The sequence below is a fragment of the Hemicordylus capensis genome, chromosome 7 (genome assembly GCF_027244095.1).
Source record: "Hemicordylus capensis ecotype Gifberg chromosome 7, rHemCap1.1.pri, whole genome shotgun sequence".
In the NCBI taxonomy this organism is placed as follows: domain Eukaryota; kingdom Metazoa; phylum Chordata; class Lepidosauria; order Squamata; family Cordylidae; genus Hemicordylus; species Hemicordylus capensis.
In genome coordinates, this window is record NC_069663.1 from 25,440,206 (window position 1) to 25,463,958 (window position 23,753).

The 23,753-nt window shown below is 46.2% G+C and overlaps 2 protein-coding genes across 15 annotated transcripts in view; one reads left to right on the forward strand and one right to left on the reverse strand.

Moving 5' to 3' along the window:
* Positions 1-6,551: 6,551 nt before the first annotated feature.
* Positions 6,552-16,432, reverse strand: DMAC2 (distal membrane arm assembly component 2). Of its 4 annotated transcripts, none has more exons than XM_053267097.1 (6): positions 16,301-16,432; positions 12,822-13,012; positions 10,773-10,853; positions 9,363-9,502; positions 8,460-8,622; positions 6,552-6,954 (listed from the first exon to the last, which is right to left on the reverse strand). In XM_053267097.1, exons 1-6 carry the CDS (start codon positions 16,337-16,339, stop codon positions 6,738-6,740), a joined length of 831 nt encoding a protein of 276 aa, XP_053123072.1. In that variant the 5' UTR covers positions 16,340-16,432; the 3' UTR covers positions 6,552-6,737. The 4 variants fall into 4 exon arrangements, with proteins under 4 accessions (XP_053123072.1, XP_053123075.1, XP_053123074.1 ...); XM_053267100.1 differs by lacking the exon at positions 16,301-16,432 and adding an exon at positions 13,884-14,041; XM_053267099.1 differs by lacking the exon at positions 16,301-16,432 and adding an exon at positions 13,758-13,777.
* LOC128332614 (uncharacterized) overlaps positions 16,355-23,753 on the forward strand; it is a 48,449-nt gene continuing 41,050 nt past the window's right edge. For 10 of the 11 annotated variants that reach the window (XR_008310700.1, XR_008310707.1, XR_008310701.1 and 7 more), the window contains exons 1-2: positions 16,355-16,526; positions 21,918-22,131. Coding sequence is in view for 3 of the 11 variants with exons in the window: in XM_053267112.1 (XP_053123087.1) it covers positions 16,453-16,526; positions 21,918-22,131 (288 nt within the window). In the remaining 8 variants the exon portion in view is untranslated. The remainder of the gene's footprint in view (positions 16,527-21,917; positions 22,132-23,753) is intronic. The other variant, XR_008310705.1, reaches the window with a different exon arrangement.

A 23,753-nucleotide genomic window follows, 5' to 3' on the forward strand; every position in this document is an offset into this window, starting at 1 on the left:
CATTCAATGCTGCTGCCTTGCAGGCCTCAGCCAAGCCATTTGTGTATCGATTGGATGACAGAAAGCATAGCCTGCCAGAGTTAGCTAAGAGTTAACAAAACACAGCACTCCTGACGCATTCAAAATACCACCGCGGTGATCTTATATAAGGAAAAGGTGCTATTAAAAAGTCACTGCCATGACACTTCAGTAAGTTATAAATTCAAACAATATCTTATCTTGAACACACTGAACAGATTTATTGCAGCAAGCATTCATGGTCTGCAGCCCACACTGGCAAGTGCATTTAGCGGGCCTAGGATATTGATTAGGATTCAAGAGCCACAAGGCTGAGCGTAATCTTGTTCACAAATTCAGCGGTGAGTCACAAAGCGAGAAAACAAGCATGTCCAGGCAACATGTGAATCAGCCCTTAATCATCATTCTGTTCTGACAAACTAGGTGATGAAAGATGCACTTTCGCCATCCTGTCTGTGAAAGCTGCGTCACAAAGTGCCAAGTAACAGGCCAAGGACTCCGTCCTGTGTGGCAAAGGGCACTTTTAAAAGCATCCGGCACAGGCCTTTGTTTTGAGCTACAGGGGTAGGCAACCTTGGGCTCTCCACCTGTTGTCGTCTGCATCTCCTCTCATCAACCCCAATCACCATTTATTTTGGTTAGGGGTGGTGGTGGGAGTTGGAAGTTCAACACCAGCTGGAGAGCAAAGGTGGCCTTCTCCTCCAGCAGAACCGGAGTTGTGGCACTGAAGCAAAACTCTTGCTTCTGGGGAAAGGCGTCAGTCACTTCAAGAACAGAGGCAGAAAACGGCATCTCCCAGTTTTTAGCAGGTGGAAAAGGGAAGCCATTCAACTGCTATACCGTAATATTACCGGTGGAGAACATGGAAATGGCGTGGTCTACAGCTATGCCATAAAACAGCGTCCCCACACGTATGCAGCCAAATGTGAGCCCTTCTGCGGGCATCTGGAAGCTCACAGACAACTTGCAAAAGGCGAGGACAGTTTGCATCAACAATTCCCCATTGTTACTGGCCCTCTCCAGCAAAAGGCCACACAGGCACACCAAACAAGGCTTCTTCCAAGGCTATCTTGGGCAGGGCAGCCCACACAAAACTGAGCATGCCAAAAGGCTCCAGGCTTTCGAAAGCTGGTAGGAAAGAAAATAACAGAACAGAGTGAAAGTGTGTGTGTGGAGAGGAGAGCTGGTCTTGTGGTAGCGAGCGCGAATTGTCCCCCTAAGCAAGGTCTGCCTTGGTTTGCATTTGGATATGTGGCTACATGTGCATGCGGTAAGATATTCCACTTAGAGCAGGGATCTTCAACGTTGGGCCCCCAGATGTTCTTGGACTTTAACTCCCATAATCCCCAGCCAAAGGCCACTGGGCCTGGGGATTATGGGAGCTGAAGTCCAAGAACATCTGGGGGCCCAACGTTGAGGATCCCTGTCTTAGAGGGTGGCTCTGTAGCTCAGTGGAGGAGCATCTGCTTTGCATGCAGATGGTCCCAGGTTCGCTCCCTGGCAGCATCTCCAGGCAGGGCTGAGCGAGACTCCTGCCTGAAGCCTGAAACCTTGGAGAAGCCACTGGCAGTCAGTGTAGAGGACAATACTGAGCTAGATGGACCAAGGGTCTGACTCGGTATTAAGCAGCTTCCTGTGTGTTTGTGTGTTGTAGGGGAGCAACAGCAAAAGAGAGGGCACTCACATATCAGATAACCAGCGGCGCTTGGTGGGCCACCGTGTGAAACAGGATGCTGGACTAGATGGGCCTTCTTGGGCCTGATCCAGCAGCGCTCTGTGTGTGTGTGTGTGGAGGAAAACAGAAAGTTGTTCCCTGCCTGAGTCAGATCTATTATGAGAACTGCAAGGAATGTGGCAAGGTGATAAGGGGGAGTTATTGAGATGGGTGTGTGTGTGTGTAGGGGGAGATAGCCATTAAAAATAAACCAGTGTGACAATGCTGCAGCACCAGTAGCTGCAGAGTGCTGGACTAGGACCGGGGAGACCCGAGTTCAAATCCCCATTCAGCCATGATACTAGCTGGGTGACTCTGGGCCAGTCACTTCTCTCTCAGCCTAACCTACTTCACAGGGTTGTTGTAAAAGAGAAACTCAAGTATGGAGTACACCGCTCTGGGCTCCTTGGAGGAAGAGTGGGGTATAAATGTAAAAATAAATAAATAAATAAAATAAAATAAATACTGGTTCCACAGGAGGTCAATGTGGGGTCCACAGACCCACACAGAAAAGGCAGACCGGTCCGAAAGGAAGCAGGTCTTATGGCGGAAATGCAAAAAGAGGAAAAGGAAGCCCTTCTCCAACCACATTTTGATGTTTCCGTTGACATACACAAAACAGATAGGCACTGAGCATCTCTGGGTTACGCAGCAATTAGGTCTGTCACCCAGATGGAAGTTCAGCTACCATGGCTAGATTATTCTTTGTTCTCTGTTTGTTCTGTAGCCGTCACTCACAACCATAACGACACTGTAGAATCATAGCCCTTTCACAATGGCTCCGCTGGACAGTTAATGACCCACAAAGAGCAGAAAACACAGGGAGACACAAATCAAGAAACGGAAATCTTAAAGGCTCTAATGACTTTTGGTAGGAGGGAGGAACAGCACCATGATGGTTTACTCATGGTAAGAAAGGATACAATCACTCTGTAAAAATATCTGCCAACACCGGGTGCTACCACAAGACCAGAGGAGAGCTGGTCTTGTGGTAGACAGCATGACTGGTTCCCTTAGCTAAGCAGGGTCTGCCCTGGTTGTATCTGAATGGGAGATCAGAAGCGTGAGCACTGTAAGATATTCCCCCTAGGGGTGTAGAGCCGCTCTGGGAAGAGCAGAAGGTTCCAAGTCCCCTCCCTGGCAGCATCTCCAAGATAGGGCTGAAAGAGACTCCTGCCTGCAACCTTGGAGAAGCTGCTTCCAGTCTGTGAAGAAAATACTGAGCTAGATAGACCAAGGGTCTGACTCAGTATATGGCAGCTTCCTATGTTCCTATTTCTGTCCGATGAGCACCTTCATGCCGAAGATGGCGTTCAGAACTCATGCCACAGTCAGCCACACACACACACCCCAGATGAAATTAATCATCAGGGATGCAGGCAAAAGGTGAGGCATTTGCAAGAGCAGCAAGAAGCAGCAGGCAACATCTTTGGGGAATTGCTTGTTACGAGGCTGACATCCTCCATGTTTTACGGTAGCAATTAACTCTGGTGACACAGAGGCTGGGCAGGAAATTATAGGGGGCAGGTGGCTGTTGCTGGGAGGTGCTGGTGAGTTACTGGCGGTAACAGGAAAAGACAATGGTGTTTGTGTGTAATGGAACATGGCAAGATTTGTAAGGGCAAAGGATGCAAGATTAGCTTTGGCATCCAAAGAGGAGAGAGAGAGAGAGAGAGAGAGAGGGTGAGGATATCCTTTATTGAATTAAGCCTAGAACTGAGTAATTGCTTTCGGCAGTAGCCAACCAGATGCTGCAGGAAGTTGGTGTGATGGAAGCCTTTTGTCTGTAAGCACCTCAGGGCAGGGGCCTGTATTCTTGCATATATGTAATATCCCACCTATATCAGGCAGCAGTTATATAGGAAGATGCTGAAAGGCATCATCTCATACTGTGCGGGAGATGGCAATGGTAAAACCCTCCTGTATTCTACCCAAAACAACCACAGGGCTCTGTGGGCGCCAGGAGTCGAAATTGACTTGACGGCACACTTTACCTTTACCTTTTTCTCATTACTCATCCAAAGGGGCTAACAGCAACACACATTTACATTAAAAGCATTAAATATTTCCAATAAAAAAACTATGCCACCAAAAACGAACAGAAAACTCAACAAACCACTAGGCAGTGCTACAAAAGGATAAGCAGTGCACTGACCAGCATCAAAGCCAAAACAGTCTCCTCTGAATGACAGCCAGCTGCCAGAGAGTTTGACTGGCTGCCTGTATACACCAACGAAAAAGTCACACCTTAACACGGCACTTGAGGGGATACAGCGTGGGGTGTCCAGGGCGCCTGCAACGGAAGGGCATTCTACAATGTTGTTCAGGTGTATCTGCAAAGGACTTTGGTACTATCTATTGAATACTTATCACCACTGCCTGGAACACAAAGGTATGCCGCCTTTAAACGTGGCGGTTCTATTTCAGTATCTGGGCAATAGCAATCTATTGACTTTTTCATAAATCCATTTATGAAACCTTTTTAAAAGCATCTAAGCCAATGGAAACCGTTGCATCATGTGGCAGTGAGTGCCAAAGATTGCTCATGTGTTGTGTGAAGCACTACCCTAGGACATATATTGCCTTTGAAAGGTTTGCCAAGAGCCACCCCAAATAAGCTCGTATCCGAGCTTTAAACAAGCAACATTCTAGTCCTCATGGACAGAGGAAGGACCTTATTAACTTGTTAGGGAGCATTTGCCAGTGAAGTCTCAGAAGCCACAGGGGTGGGTGGAGTCCAAGCAAGATTCCCAGTAGTCTGGGCAAGGACTTTGATCATCTGCATAGCTCCTTCCCCATCTCCTTAAAGTGCCAAAGAGCGAATTATACAACATTTATAAAGGTCATGGAACCTGGGTTGCCTTGAGCCCTATTTACATCTTATGTTCAGCTCAGGCCTAGCCGTACACTTCCTATCTGTATCCTGCAATCGCGGGGACCTGCAGCCAGGTTTTTAAAATGAACACATGCGCAGTCATTCACACAAAGGCACGCACATGTGCATAGGCAACGAATGCACGTACAGTACAATGTCCGAACAGAGCTTTGGAACAACTTCGTAAATTGGCCCCCGTGCTCGACGTGGAGGATCTGAACAGTGTTCTGCACTGCAGGTTTTTATCCTGCACTCCCTTTAAAGCAGGGGTTTAAACTTGGTCCCCAGATGTGGCTGGACTGCTGGGGATGATGGGAGTTGTAGTCCAACCACATCTGGGGACCCAAGTTTGAGAACCCGTGCTTGAAAGAGCTCAAGAATGACAGACCTGCTTCCGCTCTCCTTTTATCCTCACAACACGGCAAGTCAGGTGAGGCTGAGTGCGTGTGATCTGAACCCGGCCTCCCTGGATTGAGGCTAACACACTATCACACTGGCAATACTTTTTTTCATACTTTTATGAAAGTGGAAGCATCTAAATTACCCCAAGGGATGCTGAAAAATGGGACGATTTTCCCCATCTGGATTCGGCATCGGGTCGGCAAAACGATCTCTTTTATCCAATAGTTTGCTCTGTGGTGGGGCAGTGAAGGCAACCTTCCAGCGAGGTTGCACCCAATCCCATTTACCTGCAGCACACAAGCAGCTTAACCAAAAGAAGGGGAAAAAACCATCCTCTGCAGCTGTGAGTTTTGGCTTCCACCATAAGTCTGCAAATCCCACAGGTCTTCAGCTACCCGCAAGGCATGTTCCTACTTGCAAAAAGCGCGTGTTTTCGTCAACAGCCTCCGACGGCATGGCTACCGACAGGGAGGGATCAGCTGTCCTGCATCTGGGGCTCCCAAGCAGAGAACCGTCAACAAGGACTGAGGGAGATGGGCCGGAACTTTGCTGGAAATTGACAGCGGCTGGGGAAAAGGTACTCTTTTCGAGACACAAGCAACAAATTCAAACCCAAGACACAAGCAAGAGATTCAGGACAGAGAGACACATCTAATAGATTCGTTTCCTGAATCTGTTGCTTGGGTCCCCAGCTGTTGTTGGGACTACAACTCCCATCATCCCCAGCCACGGTGGCAGGGGATGGTGAGAGTTGAAGTCCAACAACAGCTGGGGACTCAAGGTTGGAAACCCCTGCATTAGGATAAGCAGCAACATATATACCCATGCCGAAGAACAAAATGGAATGGTATTTCCCCCTGTGGATTCCTGTTAAGACAAATCATGGGAAGGTCACAGCCGGGGTTGCCCTATGCATTGCTCGCACAAATCCCCGGCAGACATTTGACAGGGCTGGGCCAAAAGCCAAGCGGCATAAACCTCAGAGTAACACAGAGACAGTTGTTTCTTCATCAATCAGCAGCCAACGCATACAGCCACGTCACATTCCGATAGATGGCGACGGTCCTGCTTCCAAGCAAAATCAACAGCTACAGTGGCTAAGCAGAGCCTCCATATACAGAGGCAGTACACCTTTTAACTGTTAGGTGCTGTGTGTGGACAGCTGCCTTTTATACCTTGCTGGTGAGCTTATCTGGGGGTGTCTGGGTGTCAGAAACAGAATACCGGACTAGATGGATTTTTTTTTAGTTATGCCCCAGAGTGGCTCTTCTCACATTCATATCGGAAAAGATGACCCTTCCCCATTTACTGCCTTCCTCCCAGTTTAGAGAAAGAAAGAAAGCTTTCCAGTCCTCTGATGTTAGGAACTCAAAACACAGCTCAGGGTATATGATAATAAAATATCAAGTTTTCAGGGATCAATATTGATGGGTCCACAATTAAGGGCACGCTTCCCCCAGCCCCCAAAGGCTAATTTGGGTTCTGGTGTGATTCCCACCCTCCTTTAAGAGCAGATGACCAAAAACACAGACAGACTACCCCTGAACATGGAGGCACCATTTATTATGAGGGTGACCATTGGGAACATAAACCGCTAGACGTCCAGGAACATTTTAGAACAGTCATGTCTGTTGCCATCCCCGAGTCATCTATGTACAAAGAGGGGCCAGAGGAATTCTGGAAACGCTGCAGGGTGCTAGAACTCTCTCGAATGCTACTTTCCTCCAATCAAGTGCGGACTTCACTGGTTTTCTGGACCCAAGGGGGTCCCTGGTCCTCCTCTGTTTCACCTATGTGTGAGTCAGATTCCACATGAAGAACCAACCCGTCACTGTAATTCATCCCCACAATGGTGCACTGAGGTAACATCTCCTCCAGAAGAATCCGAATTAAGCCTTTGTTGTCAACAGAGGGGAGGTCAGAGACGTCCAAGCGCTTGAGATTGCTACAAGGATAAGAGGGGCGAGGGGGATGTGAGGAAATAATTAATTTTTTTTAAAGTCTCCTGCATCCCCACCCGTTCTTAAAAAGAGAACCCCTTTTAAACAAACAAAGATCAGTTCATATTCTTCTTTTTTCCTACACTGTTAAAGAGAAGATTTCAGTAGTAGACACAAGCTTTAATGAGAAGATAAAGCAACTAAAGTTTTAGCCGATTCATCAGGAGGGGAGTCAATGTTAATTAAGGGATGAGGAATTTAGTCTATTAACTAATTAGACTGATGAATGAGATGTTAATTGACTCAGAAAAGTAACTCTGATTAGTCAGCAGAAGATTCAAAGCATAATTTTAACACAAGTTTTGCATGAGCGGTTTAATATGAGCCATCTAACAGCACGGTCATTGTCACATCTTGTGGTGGTGAGTTCCATAAGCCAAGCTGTTCATTGCATGAAAAAGTGCTTCCTTCTAACAGTCCTGAATCTATTGCCATTAAGCCTTACTAGGTGGGCCAGAGAAGAAAAGAAACACCTCGTCCCAATACATTTATTTCCTGTAGGTACAAGCTACAAAACTACTGATCGTATTTACTCAAACAGAAGATGACAGTTTTAAGACAACTCCCTTAAAAAAAAAAAAACAGGTAATACCTGTATTTACCTGGAAGGAAGAGGACTCTGGATTTAAGACACACCTGCCCTCCAAATTTCTAATATTCAAAGACTTAGGGGTGGGGGGAACCTAATCTTGGATTCAGGTAAATACAGTCCTCCTGAGTCGTTCCTACTCGAATTAGTTCTCCTCTCAAAAGAACATAAGAACAGCCCTGCTGGATCAGGCCCAAGGAAGCCCATCTAGTCCAGCATCCTGTTTCGCACAGTGGCCCACCAGATGCCACTGGAAGCCTACAGGCAGGAGTTGAGAACATGCCCTCTCTCTTACTCCCCTGCAACTGGGACTCAGAGGCATCCTGCCTTTGAGGCTGGAGGTGGCCTATAGCCCTTGGACTAGTAGCCGATGATAGACCTCTCCTCCATGACCTCCTGTCAAAGGTCTTCCGCCCTGCCCCCTTTCTATACTTGTTTTTCCAAAGTACAAAAGAACCAGAAGCGGAAACCAGCTTTGGGGGAAACCTTCAATGCCATCACAACTTGCCAGGAATAACCCACCTGCAAATGCCACGCCTGTACTAAACCATAATTCAGGGACACCCCACGGCCCAAACCTCCTCCGGATCACCCTGTTTTCCAGCTGATACACAGCGGGGCTTTAACAGGGCTTCTCTTTTCTTTCCATCTCGGAAGACATTCGTGTGGTTTGGATCAAGGGTGAAGGGGCAGGCTGGGCAACTTAGGAGAGGCGTCCTTTTCAGAACCAGCAGGATCTATGGAAATCCCCAAGGACCGACCTGCTCTCCACCCTGCCCTTCTCCTTTCGCAGGCCCAGAATGGCGGATTTAAACTGGCACACTTGAGCACACACAAACACAGCCGCCTGGCTGCACTCACCCAAGGTGGTGGAGGCAAGCCAGACCTTTCTCCGTGACCTGGGGGCAGCCAGCTAGTGAGAGCTCCTGGAGGGTGTCCCCAAAGGTGTGCAAGCGGCTCAAGCTCCAGTCGTCGATGCTGGGACATCTGCTGAGGTCCAGATGTTTTAGGGCCTTCAGGTTAGCTGTGGGAGTGCCCGGGAGAACAGGAGGTTGAGATAGGGCCAAAAACCTATCAGCATGTCAGAATACCCAACAGCATGTCAGAAAGCCCTTTGCTCATGCAGGCGGGAAAGCTCACCGTGACCAAGAAAAAGGCTCCCTTGGGGAGGAGAGCTGGTCTTAAAACATACAACAAAAACACATAGCACATAACAGACAAAAGAAGGTGAAAAGAAAAATACAAAATACAATACAAAGCAGCTTAAAAACTCATTTAAAAATCAGATCAAATCTGAAAACCAGAATTTAAAAGGCCTGGGTGAACAAAACGGTCTTCACTCAGTTAACTGCTGCTAACTAACTGAGCAAAGAGGCACCTTTTAAAAGTGCTGGTTCTCTTTATTTAGCAGGGGGAGAGCAACTGGCCCTCTCCATCCCCAGCACAGCATCCCTCCAGTGGCTGTTGCTGGTGTCAACCTTATGTTTCTTTTTTTAGATTGTGAGCCCTTTTGTTTGTGTATTTATAAATATGTAAACCTTGTTGGGAACTTTCGTTGAAAAGCAGTATATAAATATTTGGACGTATTCGTATTCACCTGGCATCTAAAAGAACAAAGTGATGAAGCCAGGCAAACCTCAAGTGATGAAGCCCGGCGAGCTTTGGAAGTCTTCTGTCCAAAGCATCCAGAACACTCCAAAGCAACAGAACACTCCAAAGCCTTATTCTTGACACCGTCACCCTGACCAGAGTGCAGCTGCTCACCTAGGTTTTCGAGGCCCTCATAAGATATGATGGAGCCGCTGAGATCAACTGCTTCCAAGGGGGTGTCTTGGTACTCTAAAATCGGATGCTCCTGTTTCCAGCCTTTGGTCTCACAGTACCATTCATCTTGGCCCTGGAACCTAGAACAAAATGCTTGCTATTTTTATACAGCAACAGCCTTGTTGATGGCATTCTGTGGAGCAGCTTTCGCAAAATGGATAAAGGCATATTTGACTGGGAGCTGTCCTTCATTAGCATAATGCATTCAGGTTGCAGGATCTGGCTTTTCTTGGTGCAGAACTTGATGCTTCAGGGTGCTCACCTTTGGCCTGGAGAAAGCAGAGGTCAGGCAGGCTGTGCGACCTCTGTGGTTCAGTCTCTGACTCAGAGCAGTCTATGGTTGAGAGCAGTTGAGAACAGTGTTCCCTGTAAGAAGGAATCCCAGTTGTTGTTGACTACAGTTCCCAGAATCCCAAGCTGCAGTGGGCTTTGGCTGAGGATGCTGGGAGTTGTAGTCAACAACAGCTGGGATTTTCTGCTAGACCCGGGAACACTGGTAGAGAACAAAGAGCATTAGGGTGTTAGTTCACTCACTCACAGCAAAATGAGAGAGCTCACAGCTCCCAAACTTGGGTGGGACCAGTGTTCTCTGTAAGAGGGAATCCAGATGTTGACGACTACAACTCCCAGCATTCCCAGCCAAAGGCCTTTGCAGCTGAGGATCCTGGGAGTTGTAGTCAACAACACCTGGGATTTCCTTTTACAGTGAACTCTGGTCTTAGGAGAGGAGAGCTGGTCTTGTGGTAGCCAGCATGACTTGCCCCCTTAGCTAAGCAGGGTCTGCCCTGGTTGTATATGAATGGGAGACTTGATGTGTGAGCACTGCAAGATATTCCCCTCAGGGGATGGAGCCACTCTGGGAAGAGCATCTAGGTTCCAAGTTCCCTCCCTGGCAGCATCTTCAAGAGAGGGCTGAGAGAGATTCCTGCCTGCACCCTTGGAGAAGCCACTGCCAGTCTGTGTAGACAATACTGAGCTAGATGGACCTACAGTCTGTCTCAGAATATGGCAGCTTCCTATGGTGGGACGTATGTCCTACCCAGTTAATGATCATATGAACTAGCCTTTTGACTACTATACAACTGACTGGTATGTTCATAAAGAGGTACTTCTCCCATCCCACAGTACTATCTTTTCTGTTTAAAGAATAGGAAGCTCTCTGGAGCGGTGTGGACTCCGTCAGCACAGGCTCTCTCTCAGGATCTGAATTTTGACCTATATTCACTATTAAGTGGTAGAAAACCACCATCCAAGGAACACCCAAGAGGAAATGGATGCCCATTGTTCTCCCAGAAGACCTTCATACCACTCCCACAATGCAATGCTTCCGCCAGAGTGGGCATTACCTACCTAACTCTTCCCATCAAATCCAAGGTGAAGACGGCAGCTGTGAGATCTTCTCCATAATGCTGGCGTGCCTCATAGTAGTACCTGAGGGAGCAAGGGAAGAAATAGTCAAAGGCCCTGCCCGAGACTCTGGAAAACTGCTGCCAGTCAGTGTTGGGGCCAAAGGCTGGACTCATTAGACGGCAGCTTTATAACATCAATTGTCAATGTGTTTGAGCTCCATTCCTAAGTATTCATGGCTCCTTGTGTTGGCTTACAAGTTAAAAGGGAATAAAGTTGTGGCCTGCTGCTGGCTTTGATTCCCCTCCACTTCTCCTATTAGCGTCAAGCCTAATACCCAGGAGGGTAGCCCAAAAATATGCTACTAGCTAGTAATCAGCTGCTAAGCCTCATCAGAGCAGCTTCTTCAAGCATTACCTAGAAGCAGTGGCAAAGGATACAGGAGTGACTCAAGCATCCTTTATTGGTATCTCCCATGCCCCATCCAGAAGAGAAATCCAGAGATCTTTCCCTCTTGCATTACCTGGATCCCCTGTGACTCCAATGCTCTTAACTGAGGCTACCCCCACACCAATACAAGCCAGCATAGAGTAGTGGTTAGAGCATTGGACTAGGACTGGGAAGACCTGAGTTCAAATCCCCATTCAACCATGAAACTCACTGGGTAATTCTGGGCCAATCATGTATCTCTCAGCCTAACCTACCTCACAGGGTTGTTGTGAGGATAAAAATCACCATGTACACCGCTCTGAACTCCTCGGAAGAGCAGGATATAAATGTAATAAATAAATAAATAGAATTAATAGTTTGTATTTAAGAGAGCCAGTGTGGTGTAGTGGTTAGAGTGCAGGACTAGGACCAGGGAGACCCGAGTTCAAATCTCCATTCAGCCATGAGGCTTGCTGGGCGACTCTGGGCCAGTCACTTCTCTCTCAGGTTAACCTACTTCACAGGGTTGTTGAGGAACTTAAGTATGTAGTACACTGCTCTGGGCTTCTTGGAGGAAGAGCGGGATATAAAATGTAAATAATAATATAGTGATGTTTTGCACTCCTGCTTATGCTTCCACTACACAGATTCAACAGGTGCCGTTTTTGGAAACTTCTGGTGAGGGCTCAGAGTGTAGTTAACAGGTAGGAAAGGGACTCCACAACACCAACGTAACAATCCTAAAGTTTTTATTCACAAGTGTGATTCAAGGTTTCAGAATATTCATGCTTAACTTGGTCACAGATATAGCTTTGAAGCTAGTACTTGACAGCGGTTATGTTTGGTGGCTACAGTATTTCATAATGTTTTGTTATAGATAATACACTTGGATGTTACTGGGTTATGTTTCAACCAGTGTTTCAAGTGATGGCTTTCACAGAGTAGGCTGTTTAAGCTCGTTCCTTACTTTAAATTAAGAAGAGACCAAATCCCCTTTTTTTCCACATCACCATCTCAGTGTTCCCTGTAAGAGGGAATCCCAGATGTTGACTACAGCTCCCAGAATCCCCAGCTGCAGTGGACTTTGGCTGAGGATGCTGGGAGCTGTAGTCAACAACATCTTTTGGCTGAGGAAGCTGGGATTTTCTTTTAGAGGGAACACTGCCCCACAGTGAGAAACACCTTGGCGGATTTTCTTTGGACCCAGTAAAAGGTAAAGTGTGCCATCAATGTCGACTCCTGGCAACCACAAAGCCCTGTGGTTTTTCTTTGGTAGAATACAGGAAGGGTTTACCATTGCCATCTCCCCAGTAGCCAGCCCAAAAATGTGGGAGCCTGACAATAAACTTAGTAACAGATGCTGTCGAGCGGGAGCGTAAACGTGTTCCTCTTTATTCCCAGAACAGGACTGCCTGTGACAAATACTGATGTTAATAAATATCTGAATATTTGTTTAAGTGCCACAGTTAAATTTCCAGGCACCATGGCTTCCTCGGGCCTGGGGTTTGTCAAGCCCGGGCTCCAAACACCGCTGCAACTTGCTCATCTCACCACAGAGAGAAGCTTTATCCATTACCACCAGAGCCTGGATCTCAGCAGAAAATCCAACACAGGCACACTTACCTGTTTTTCCTTTGCGTGTTCCATTTCTTTATATTCCTGCCAAACTCAACGAAGGCTTCAATGTCATAGAAGCGATCACAGAGATACTGGAGGATGCCGCCTTTCAGAGGATTGGATGCTGGACGGGCAGAATTGCTACTATAGCGAGGGCAGGCATGCAGCAAAAAGATGAAAGCTCTGCTGCGGTGGAGCTGGAGAAATAATGAAAGGAATGACTAAAACCTTGGGCTCAATTCCACTTCCAGTTTGTCAGTCTTTTAAAGACTACTTCTCAAAAGGGACAAAGGCTTATGCCAGGTGCTCCCAACCCTGGGTACCCAGATGTTGTGGGACTACATCTTCCATCATTCCTAAGCCATAACATAACCTTTGGCCACTGGGGCTGGGAGTGATGGGAGTTGTAGTCCAACAACACCTGGGAACCCAAAGTTGGGAAGTGGAACCCATAGCTTATGAGATCACCATGTCTGTGTGTCCACAATAGTTCACAGCACATATGAGGGGATTCTAGAGGACGACCCAGCCTTGGGTGCCCAGATGATGTTATCATTTGTCATCTCCTTCCCCCAACACTCCATACAGGGTTTCTTGGGCAAGTCTTTACACATAAACAAACCAGAACTTTACATACATACATACATACATACATACATACAATTAACACAAACCTTACACAACATACCAGTGGGCAGCCCCATCTACCCTCCAGAACTAAGATGCCAAGTCGCTGTCCTAAGGAATTAATTCCTCTCAAACAGGAAGAAAACGTTAAGGACAACAAACAAACCACATTTCCCGACAGGCTCTGCAACAGCCACATTCCAGGAGCCACAGGCAGAGGGAAAGGAAGCCCTACGCCCACGCTGCCTTCTGGACTGCAACAAGATCCACTACATCCTCTTCAAAGGCAAACCACTTAAGCACTGGATTGGTTACCTGCGTCATGGAAAAGTGGCTCAGCTGGCCAACAGTTCCTTCGCTCCCCCTTTCTTCTTTTATACTGTAGTTTGCAAGACAGGGCCAGCAAGGCCCAATCTAGCCATGATTGAAATAGATTCTCACCATAAATGTCACCTGTTCATTCAACTAGGCAGCTTTAGATAAGCCATTCTCTCTCAGCCTCCATATGTACTTTACACAGTTGTTGGAAAGATTACTGAGAAATTCTATTTATTTACACCCTTCCTTCTGTATCTCGAACAGGTACCTATAATTGAGGTTATGGTAAAATGTAAACATATTTAAATATAATCAGTGAATTAAAATGTAGGTGACTAATCAAGTCTTTAATCAGTGCACAGTCTCAGCAAAGTCAGACATTCAGCTGGTGAAGATTTCCCCAGCACAGCAACAGGGAAAGCTTGATCTACTCCATTTCTGTCTGTCATGCAGTTGTTAAAGGTGCATTGATCAGAAATAAAGATATGCATGTTAAAGGTGCAGGAATCTGCCAGAAAAAAGCAGGGTAGTATTTTACAAATGAGAAGTGCTGTAAACATGATATACAATACAGTATATAACTGTGGAGGAACCAAGTTGTCAGTCTGTGAGTTTATAGCGCCACCAACTGTTCAGAGTTCCCAGCTTCATGGCAACATATGAAGTTGCATTACACCAAGCCAGACCATGGCTCTGTCTAACTCATATTATCTATGATGACTGGCACCAGCTCTCCAGGGTTTCCTAGGAGCCCTTTTTTAGCCATACCTGGAGACACCAAGGATTGAACCTGAGGCCGTCTCCATACTGAACCCTGAGCTATGGGCCCTCCCTAAAGATTGTCCTTCAAGCTCTCAAAATCCAAATAACCACATTTCTACTTGGAAGCCTTAAGGATAACTGACCTGGAATCAATGACCCATGAACCTTTACAATTCCCATAACACATCCTTTAAAGCTCAGTACTGTTCTCACAATCATTACACCACTGTGTCAAATTCTACTGTTAATGGGCTGACTCAGAAATGCTATTCTCCTTTGGGGAGAAACTGAAGTTCTAATCCACAGGGCCCCACAAAGTTTGACTAGGGAAAGACTGATAAGCAGGGTGTGTGTGTGTGGGGGGGGGGGGTTGCAGCAATTTCTCCGACACATGACAGTGATGCTGCATTGTATACTACAGCTATTTTGCAAAGGTACTCTTTGCGTCCTGATGTCGCTTTTTTAAAAGGACAAACAAAAACATACTCCTACAGCAATGGATACTACAGTCATTCCCTTGTGGTAATGAGAATTCTATGTATGGTCTCTTCTGGTGGCCATATTTGGGGACCCTTACTAATCCACAATAATAATTATGAATACAGACTGAGCAGTATGCATTCCAGATTAACCAAAGAAAAATAAAACTGTAGTCACTAATGTCTGTGGATCAGGCTACTCCACTACACTACTGACTTAGCAGCAGCACAATGAATGCCTCTTCAACAGGAATCCCATGTTATGGAGGAAGGGAAGCCTATTGTAAGGAAGACATCACTTTGTATTTTTACAGAGATTGGGGCACATACTAATGCTGATATTCTCCTGGCAGAACTCTTGAGCTTTTAAAATTGAATATGCCTGGCAGAAATCCAACAGGTTAGGTTTTTCCCAGCATGGAGATGCAATAACGAGAAGGCTTCAGCTGCTAAATTTCCTGACACAGCTGTTACAGGCAAAACAGCCCTGACTGCCCCACCCCCCTGCAAAAAGGTTGGCATTCCTAGCTGCCAACAGTGGGTATACAATTTTTATTTATCTTCTTCCCTCAGAAGATAGAGTTGCTATCTTTTCTACTGTGCTTTTAAGAGAAGTTCTGGATACAGAAACAAAGCTTTTTTCAATCATTACATCTCCATGTCAGGAAAAACTTTATCTGCTAAATTTCTGCATGTCTCACTACCGGTAAAGGTGCAAGAATGGAAATTTAAGCAGGTGGTGGTGATCATGACACACATGCAGCAGCAATGGAGAAAACTTTCACCCACAACAAAGAGAGTCTCACTGGCACTTTAAAGACGAACAGAATAGGGAAATATCTTTATTAAGACCAACCAAAACATCCCACAAAGTGGAGAGCAAGCTTTTAAGTTTTTCAAAATGATTATCTGGGCTGAAAAGGAGTTATTGAGAACCCAAAAGCTTGCTAGACACATCGTGAATTAAGCTTAGCTGGACTACATCATTTTTAAAAGACTCTTCAAAGAAAAGAGTATTGGCCTTTGGATTACGGAATTCACCCACTCCGCTTAGTATCTGCGTGCCAAGCTGCAGTTAGTGGAGAAAGAAACAGCAGGACCAGAGCAAAAACTGCAAGCACACAGAAAGAGCTGCAAAACAGCTGTGTTTAATTCATCATATTCTTTTCAAAATAAGCAACCCCTTATTTATTATTTATTTTTTTTAATTAATGCGTTCCCTGTCAGCCCCCCATCTACTCCCCCCTCTCTTAAGACCAGTTTGCCAAGACAAACGAGGCGTTCCAGCAGGTCACTTACTAACACGGGCGCAGCCATCTTGGACGAGTCATGTGACATCCGGTACAGCCCGAACAAATATTACTGAGCATGCGTAGTAGTTGCTCCAGCAACTGAAGCCTCCCGTCCGTTTCTTGCCCTTACTTGGCCTCAAACTTTCGTTCTTGTTCAGCATGCAGAGCAGACTTTTAAGGGAAGGACTGACTGACGATGCAGAGTGGAGTGCTACGACTAACTACATCATATGGTAGGAAAACACTTAGAAGAAAAATTAGATTTTATTTATTTGTTATTATCAATAACAGTTGTCTGACTGTGTAAACAAGAATAAAACAAACAAACAACCACAACAACAACACTAGGTGAGAACAGAAAAGAAGAAAAAGAAATAGAAAAAACAACAAAATACAAAGATTTTCAAATTGAAATTGAAAGACGGTGGCAGAAAAAGACCAAAATAATCCCAGTGGGAATTGGCACCCTGGGTGCAGTTCCAAAAGACCTTGAAGAGCACCTCAACACCATCGGGGCCACAGAAATCACCATCAGCCAATTACAAAAAGCAACTTTACTGGGTCTGGGAACAGCCTATATTCTGCGACAATATCTATAACAGCAACAACATTGACAATTAAATTCAGCCATCCCAGGTCCTTGGGAAGGACTCGATGTCTGTATAAAACAAACCAGTCAAGAACACCTGTCTGACTGTGTAAATAAATAATAATAATCTTAAGCTTCTGCGATGATATCTATAATAACAACAGCAACAACATTAATAAAATCCAGCCATTCCAGGTCCTTGGGAGGGATTCAATGTCTGGATAAAACAAACCAGTCAATAACACCTGTCTGACTGTGTAAACAACAACAACAACATCTGGAAAGTCCCAGGAACTGGAAAAGAAGGAAAGGCGATAAAGTAAGCACCCAGCCTGGCCAGTGAACGAAACAGCACTGGCTGGACAGGAGAGGAGCCACCCACCCACCCACCCTCTACTCTTGGTGCTGGCCACGGGCAGTGGAATGGTAGACCATTGGTGACAGTCTGTCACAGCTATTTCCCAGCCTTACCTGGAGATGCTGCCAGGGATTGAAGCTGAGACGTTCAGCATGCAGATTAGGTACTTTACCATGGAGTCCTTCCCCAAGAGAAAAAGAAGCACCACTCAGAGGCTTCCTAACCCACCTGCTTGCACAGCAACTAGGCAGTCAGTTTGCAAAGCAGGAGAAGCACTCAGAGGCTTCCTAACCCACCTGCTTGCACAGCAACTAGGCAGTCAGTTTGCAAAGCAGGAGAAGCAAACGTCAGGTCCCTGATCCCATGGAGTCTACAACACAGACAGTCAAAGACCTGGGATCTTTGGCTAACGAAAGATGGACTCACCTGCCTGAACTAAAGACAGCAGCATAATTTATTATTTATTTGATTTATTTATTTGATTTCTATTCCGCCCTTCCAAAAATGGCTCAGGGCGGTTTACACAGAGAAATAACAAATACATAATGAACCATGAACCCAAAGAGTCCTGCAGAGAGCCAGAAAGAGCCCCTCCTCTGCTTCTCCTGGGCCAAAAGAGCAACCAAACCAGAACTAGCAAGTTGCTCTCTGGAGCCCCCCAGAAAATTGAAAGAAAGAGCAAAATGCCCATTTGAAAAACTCCCTTTTCTCTCCTCACATGACCAGCTGCTTCCCTGACCCTCCTGCCATCCCATGACTGACACAGACCCTATTCTTTTGTAACAGAGCCCTGAAAGATAATCAAGGGAGGCACTTATCAAATGTTAAAAAGTTGTCCTTTGATTTCCTGTGTCTCTGTTTGTAGGACTGTCAACTTTTTAGTTTATTTGCTGGCTCTGTTACTGTGGTTTTATCAGCAGCCTGATCCACACAAATCTAGTTATAGAAGCGTATCCCCATCACTTTACCTTCTCTCTCTCCCCCCCCCCCTGTAATGATTACAGGGATGAGAGTGATAATGCACAACCTACGTGATGCTCCTTTCTTAAAAATCCACCTCATCCAGGAAGACTTCACCCACACCCTTCAGTGCAACCTTGTGCCATCTTATCTCTCCAATTCATTCTTCTCAACATCACCCATTGTTATGTTTAGATTGTAGACTCCATAGGGTCAAGGACCTGACTTTTGCTTCTCCTGAGTTGTAAATTGACTGCATAGTAATATACTACCACCACCACCTTAAGTGGTGCAGCGGGGAAATGCTTGACTAACAAGCAGAAGGTTGCTGGTTCGAATCCCCGCTGCTACTATTATTGAGCAGCAACGATATAGGAAGATGCTGAAAGGCATCATCTCAGACTGTGTCGGGAGGAGACAGTGGTCAACCCCTCCTCTATACTACCAAAGAAAACCACAGGGCTCTGTGGATGCCAGGAGTTGAAATCGACTTGCCGGCACATCTTACCTTACCACCACCACCACCTCGTCATTCTCTGGCTTGGTGTTAACAAGTGCAATGCATTCAAACTTGGGTATGAAGATGTGCATAATAGCTAATGTGACTATGGTCACAGAAGTCCAGTCCAGGTCTCTGAATGTTTCCCCCTGACTGTTTCCCAGTGTGACTCGTGGCTTCCACAGTGCATAATTAATTGATGGAATTTTCTGCCAAAGAATGTGGCGATGGCCACCAGCTTGAATGGCTTTAAAAGGAGCTTGGACAAATTCATGGAGGACAAGCTCGGAGGCAGGATGGGGGCATGCCCTCACCTCTTGCCTGTGGGCTTCCCAGAGGCATCTGGTGGGCCACTGGGCAAAACAGGATGCTGGACTAGATAGGCCTTGTTCTCTCATGTTCTAATTCTGTTTAATCCTCACTGGAATATCTCTCATCCTTTCTTTCTAAAAAAGCAATTCAAGCTACCACATTTTATGGCCATGAATTCCTTTAATTTGTGTTTATTAAACCCATTTGCACCCTACCTTCCTTGCCAAGCCAAACCCAGGAGGCTTACAGCCAAAGGTTACGCAAAGCAATAAAGACAATCTCACATATGTACCACTATGCATTGTGTGAAGTGCATATACTTCCTCTTCTGCCTGGATGTCATGCCAATCATTTTCACTGAGCGTTCTTTTATGATGAGAGCATAGGTTACCCATCCACCACAACTTGAGCCAGACAGGAGTTCCTGTTCCCCACGGGGCAGAGAGAAAAAACAAGGGCGTGTGAAGACTCTTGGCTGAACTTCGAACCGGCAGCCCAACTGGCAGCCTCAGAGCTGGGCGTGTGCCTCCCAAGCCTTTTGAAGGCATTTCTGGTATTGGTGGCTACTGTGAGAGGTAAACAGCTTTGGAGGTTCATTTGAGGAGGAGGAGGAGGAAGAGGAGGCTGTCCTGACTTGCCCAGTTACACTGTCCAATTGATCTCCTTTCTCTATTCTTCATGACCTGGAGAAGATGAAGATTGGCTTCTACAGCTTCATCAGCACCTCGCCTAGCTAGCTGGCTCCACTCCCCAGCCACATACAGGCCAGCATCCATTCAGTGCCTGCCGACCATCACTTGCCATTTTCAGTGGACACAAGAGCCTTCCATCACGGTCCTTGCAACCTGGGTGACTTCCATCTCCCTTGGAATCTTCTGCCATTCCCCTCCGAGCAGACACAGTAGGACGCGAGCAGATTGCACAGGATCAGGGTTGGGAAGGTAAGTTGCAAGCAGGCAGAGTCCACCCATAGGCAGACGGACACCAGGCAATTCTACGCAACACCTTTCCTCTGAGAAGTCCAGGGCAATGTACCTGCTTATCCATCCTCTTCTACCATCACAGCCACCCAGTGAGGTGACTCAAGTTTTGAGGGCCCAGGATTGCCTAGTAAGGTCTGCTGTTATATTGTTTCCATGTGGAGAATTTTCACCAAACTGCAATTCCTTGGAGGAACCAAGTAATGGCTATTAAACAGTTATTTGGTTGCAATGTAGATACAGCCAGCATCAAGACCAAAGCAGAGGGCTAGTTAGCAGGCTAAACAGCTCATAGCCAGAGTCTAAGAGAGCAGCCCCAAGGTAGGGATGTACAAGAGGAAAGAGCCTCCTGTCAGAATAGCCATCATCTGAACTCCCTTATCTGGAAAAGTACTGCCTAGACTAGGAGAGATACCAGATGTTGCAATACAGCTCCCATCCTCCTTAGCCACAATGGTGAGAAGGCAGAAAGTCAGTCGTGACATAATGTCAGTTCTAAAAATAAAGCAATTAGAGAAATGGAGAAACTGCGTCAGCCAGAATTCCCTCCTGGGCACAGCAATTAAAGCATCAGGCGCTCCAGCTTGGGCACGGGCAGTAGCCACACCTCAGGGCCCTCCGTTGCCTAACGACAAAAAGTTTTGTCACACGCAACGTTGCTTTGCGTTCACAACTCAGAGCAGCAGACAGAGGTTTGTAGAGCATAAGCTGGTGCCGTGCCACAGGCAACCGTCTGTTTTAAAAAGCTTGTGGGATAACTGGATCTACGTTTGTAAATGCTTTTACTTGCTTCCTCCTTTGTGGATTGTTTTGACTTTCAGGTGACTTGTGATTTTAAGTAAACAAAATATGCACTGTGAACACCAATGCCAGAAGCTGGAGTTCAGGGGGTTATGGGAACTCTGGAGGTTAGGAATTCATACATGACATGAACGTAGCAAATGTAGGGAGGATCAAGTAGCGGAGCTTTGGAACAGGCAGGAACACAACTGGAAAAGAACGGGGCCTCAAAATGACAGGAGAGCCGTCCTGTGGACTAGCCCCACCCATATCACCTCTCAGAAACATTTAACTAGGAGCAGCCAATCTCAATGGGCTTTGAGACTGTAAAAGAGTTTTGATTTTTAGTCACCACAAAGGTTCATTCACCACACACTTATTACATTTTTATTACACACTACTTCAGAGGAGGGCAGGGCAGCAGACATGGTCGTTTCCCCATTTTATCTTCAAAACATGCCTCCGTCTCTTCATTTTATCCTCACACAACACCCTTGTGTGAGATAAGCTAGGCCAAGAGTGTGTAAGCTAGGCCAAGTTAACCCAGCAAATTTCATGGCTGAGTGTGGATTTGAACCTGGGTCTCCCAAACCCTGGTCTGTCTGACACACTAACCCAAATTCCCAGATTTGGGGATTCCCACACTAACCCAAATTCCCAGAACACTAACCACACATTCCCAAATGGCTGGTCCAAAGTTAAGAGTGTGAGGATTGACCTTAAATTTATTCTTTAATATAATTTATAAACTGCCTATCTAAAAATGGCTCAGGGTGGTTCACAATAAAAAAATAAAACCGTTTAAAAACATTAACAAACTTAACAAACAAACCCTAACCTATTAAAAGCCAAGCTGAAGAGGCTGGTTTTTATGGCTGTCTTGAAGGCCTCCAGGGATAATAAACTGATCATTCCACAATCTAGGGGCAGCTACTGAGAAGGCCTGAAGTCACGTCTAAGCTAAGAACCACCGCACACATTACAGCGTTCCCATTAGTAATGCATTTTTGTGTGATCTGTATCGCCATTTTATTTCTTGGTGGGACTTTAAGGCCCCTGCTATAGAAAGCCAACATGACATTCTTCTTTTTAGCCACCAGAAGATCCTCCAAGGGGCAAACTAACCGGACAATCCTCATTCTCCAGGCATCATCTTAGACCACAATCAGAGATTCTCCCCATGGACACCTGGGCCTGGGCAAATGAAGAGGAGCCTCCCTTCGACGGACTGCCCCCCTTGCCTAAAGCGTTCAGGGACCCCAGCTTGATTCGGTCTTCTCTGCCCGAGAAGGGAGAGCAGGAAGAGGTCAAACGGCCCGAGGGGAGTCCTGATGGCATATCCTGGCTGCACCATGAAATGGTGAGTCTTGCACCATAAAGGAGACATGTTGTTAGAAAGGGCTCTGAGAGTTCTTTTTTTGTACAGAGGAGCCTGCTTCTGTTTTTTTCTCTCCAGGGGATGGGATTTGGCAGATTATAATTACTACGCGCAGACAGAATAGGAATCCATCTTATTCAATGCAAAGCCTGCACAATAAACCAGAGCAAAAGGACTCCGCAATAACCCAAACACAAACTGGTTGTTGCTTCTTTTACTGAAGTTTCTCCTTTCACCCTTATTTCCCCACTGTATCCCAGCCAGTGATCTTTGCTCTTCCACCGTGTGCCTGCTCAGATGTCTTCTGGTCTCCAAAAATGACTGCCCTCATACCTTGGTTCCTTTCTACAAGTGTCATTTTCTATTAGTCACCTCTTTTTCTTCTTTCAAAAACAATCCTCAACATTCCTCTTTCCTATGAAGAGCTTTGGCTAAAGTACATAAGAACAGCCCTGCTAGATCAAGTCCAGCATCCTGTTTCTGGACCACCAGATTTATTTATTTATTTATTATTTAAAATATTTCTACCCTGCCCCTCCAGTGCAATACTATTCTGGGAAGCCTACAAGCAGGAGATGAAGGCATGGCCCCTCTCCTGCTGATGGTCCCCTGCAACTGGTATGCAAAGGCATCCTGTCTGTGAGCCCAGAGGGAGACAGGAGTTCTCAAATGCAGTCCATGTGGGGTACCCGTCATCCCCATGGCCTTTGGTCACTGTGGCTGGGGATTATGGGAGTTGTAGTCCAACATACTGGGACCCACATTTGTGAACCCCCGGCTGAACATCCCAACTGAAATGAAGCTGTAATTGCAGGTCTTCTGCCGTGATTTCTGCCCTGCGCCTTCACCCTGTTCAATTATAAGCTCCTTAGGGGGCAGATAATTGGTTGTGGGGCAAGATAAGGTGCCATAGACACACACACACATATATAACAAAACCAACCCTTTCCTTACTGTGTAGCTGAAACTGCGCCTGACTGACTGGAAGCTTTTCAGTCAGCTCTACACCCTTGCGCTGGAGATCCAGGACTTGAAGGAACTGCAGCAGGAGACAGAGAGCTTCTTCAAGGAAGTGGCCCTCATGGAGGAGCTCAGGCACACTGGAGACATTAACAAAGCTCTGCACCTCCGCTCCACAGGAGCTTTCAAAATGACCATTTGAAAACCAGGAAGCAGCGTCTGTCTTGGCTCTAACATTAAATGCTCGCATGTGCAAATCAGGACTTGAAACTCCAAGTGATAAGTAGATATGTGCAAACCAGCACCTAGATCTAAGAACCACCAAGAGCTGGGAATGCTAAAGGGGGACCCTCAATCGGCGTAACTCTAAGCGACACAATCTAGAGATAAGGGGACAGGGCTAGATTTTGCAAGAAACCCCCTTTTCAACTCTGCAATCATGATTTAACTCCAATTCTGCATTAAATCTCTGCATGAAGAAAAGAGTTTCCCGTTATTTCTGAAACATTGTAAGACTTGCCTTCTAATCTAGAGAACTTCACAGGGAAGGGGGAATCAAGCAAGACCATGATGAATATTTTCCTACCAGAACTTGCCAAATGTTTTACTGGCCTTGCCCTAGTGACTTTAGCACACAGGCTGGA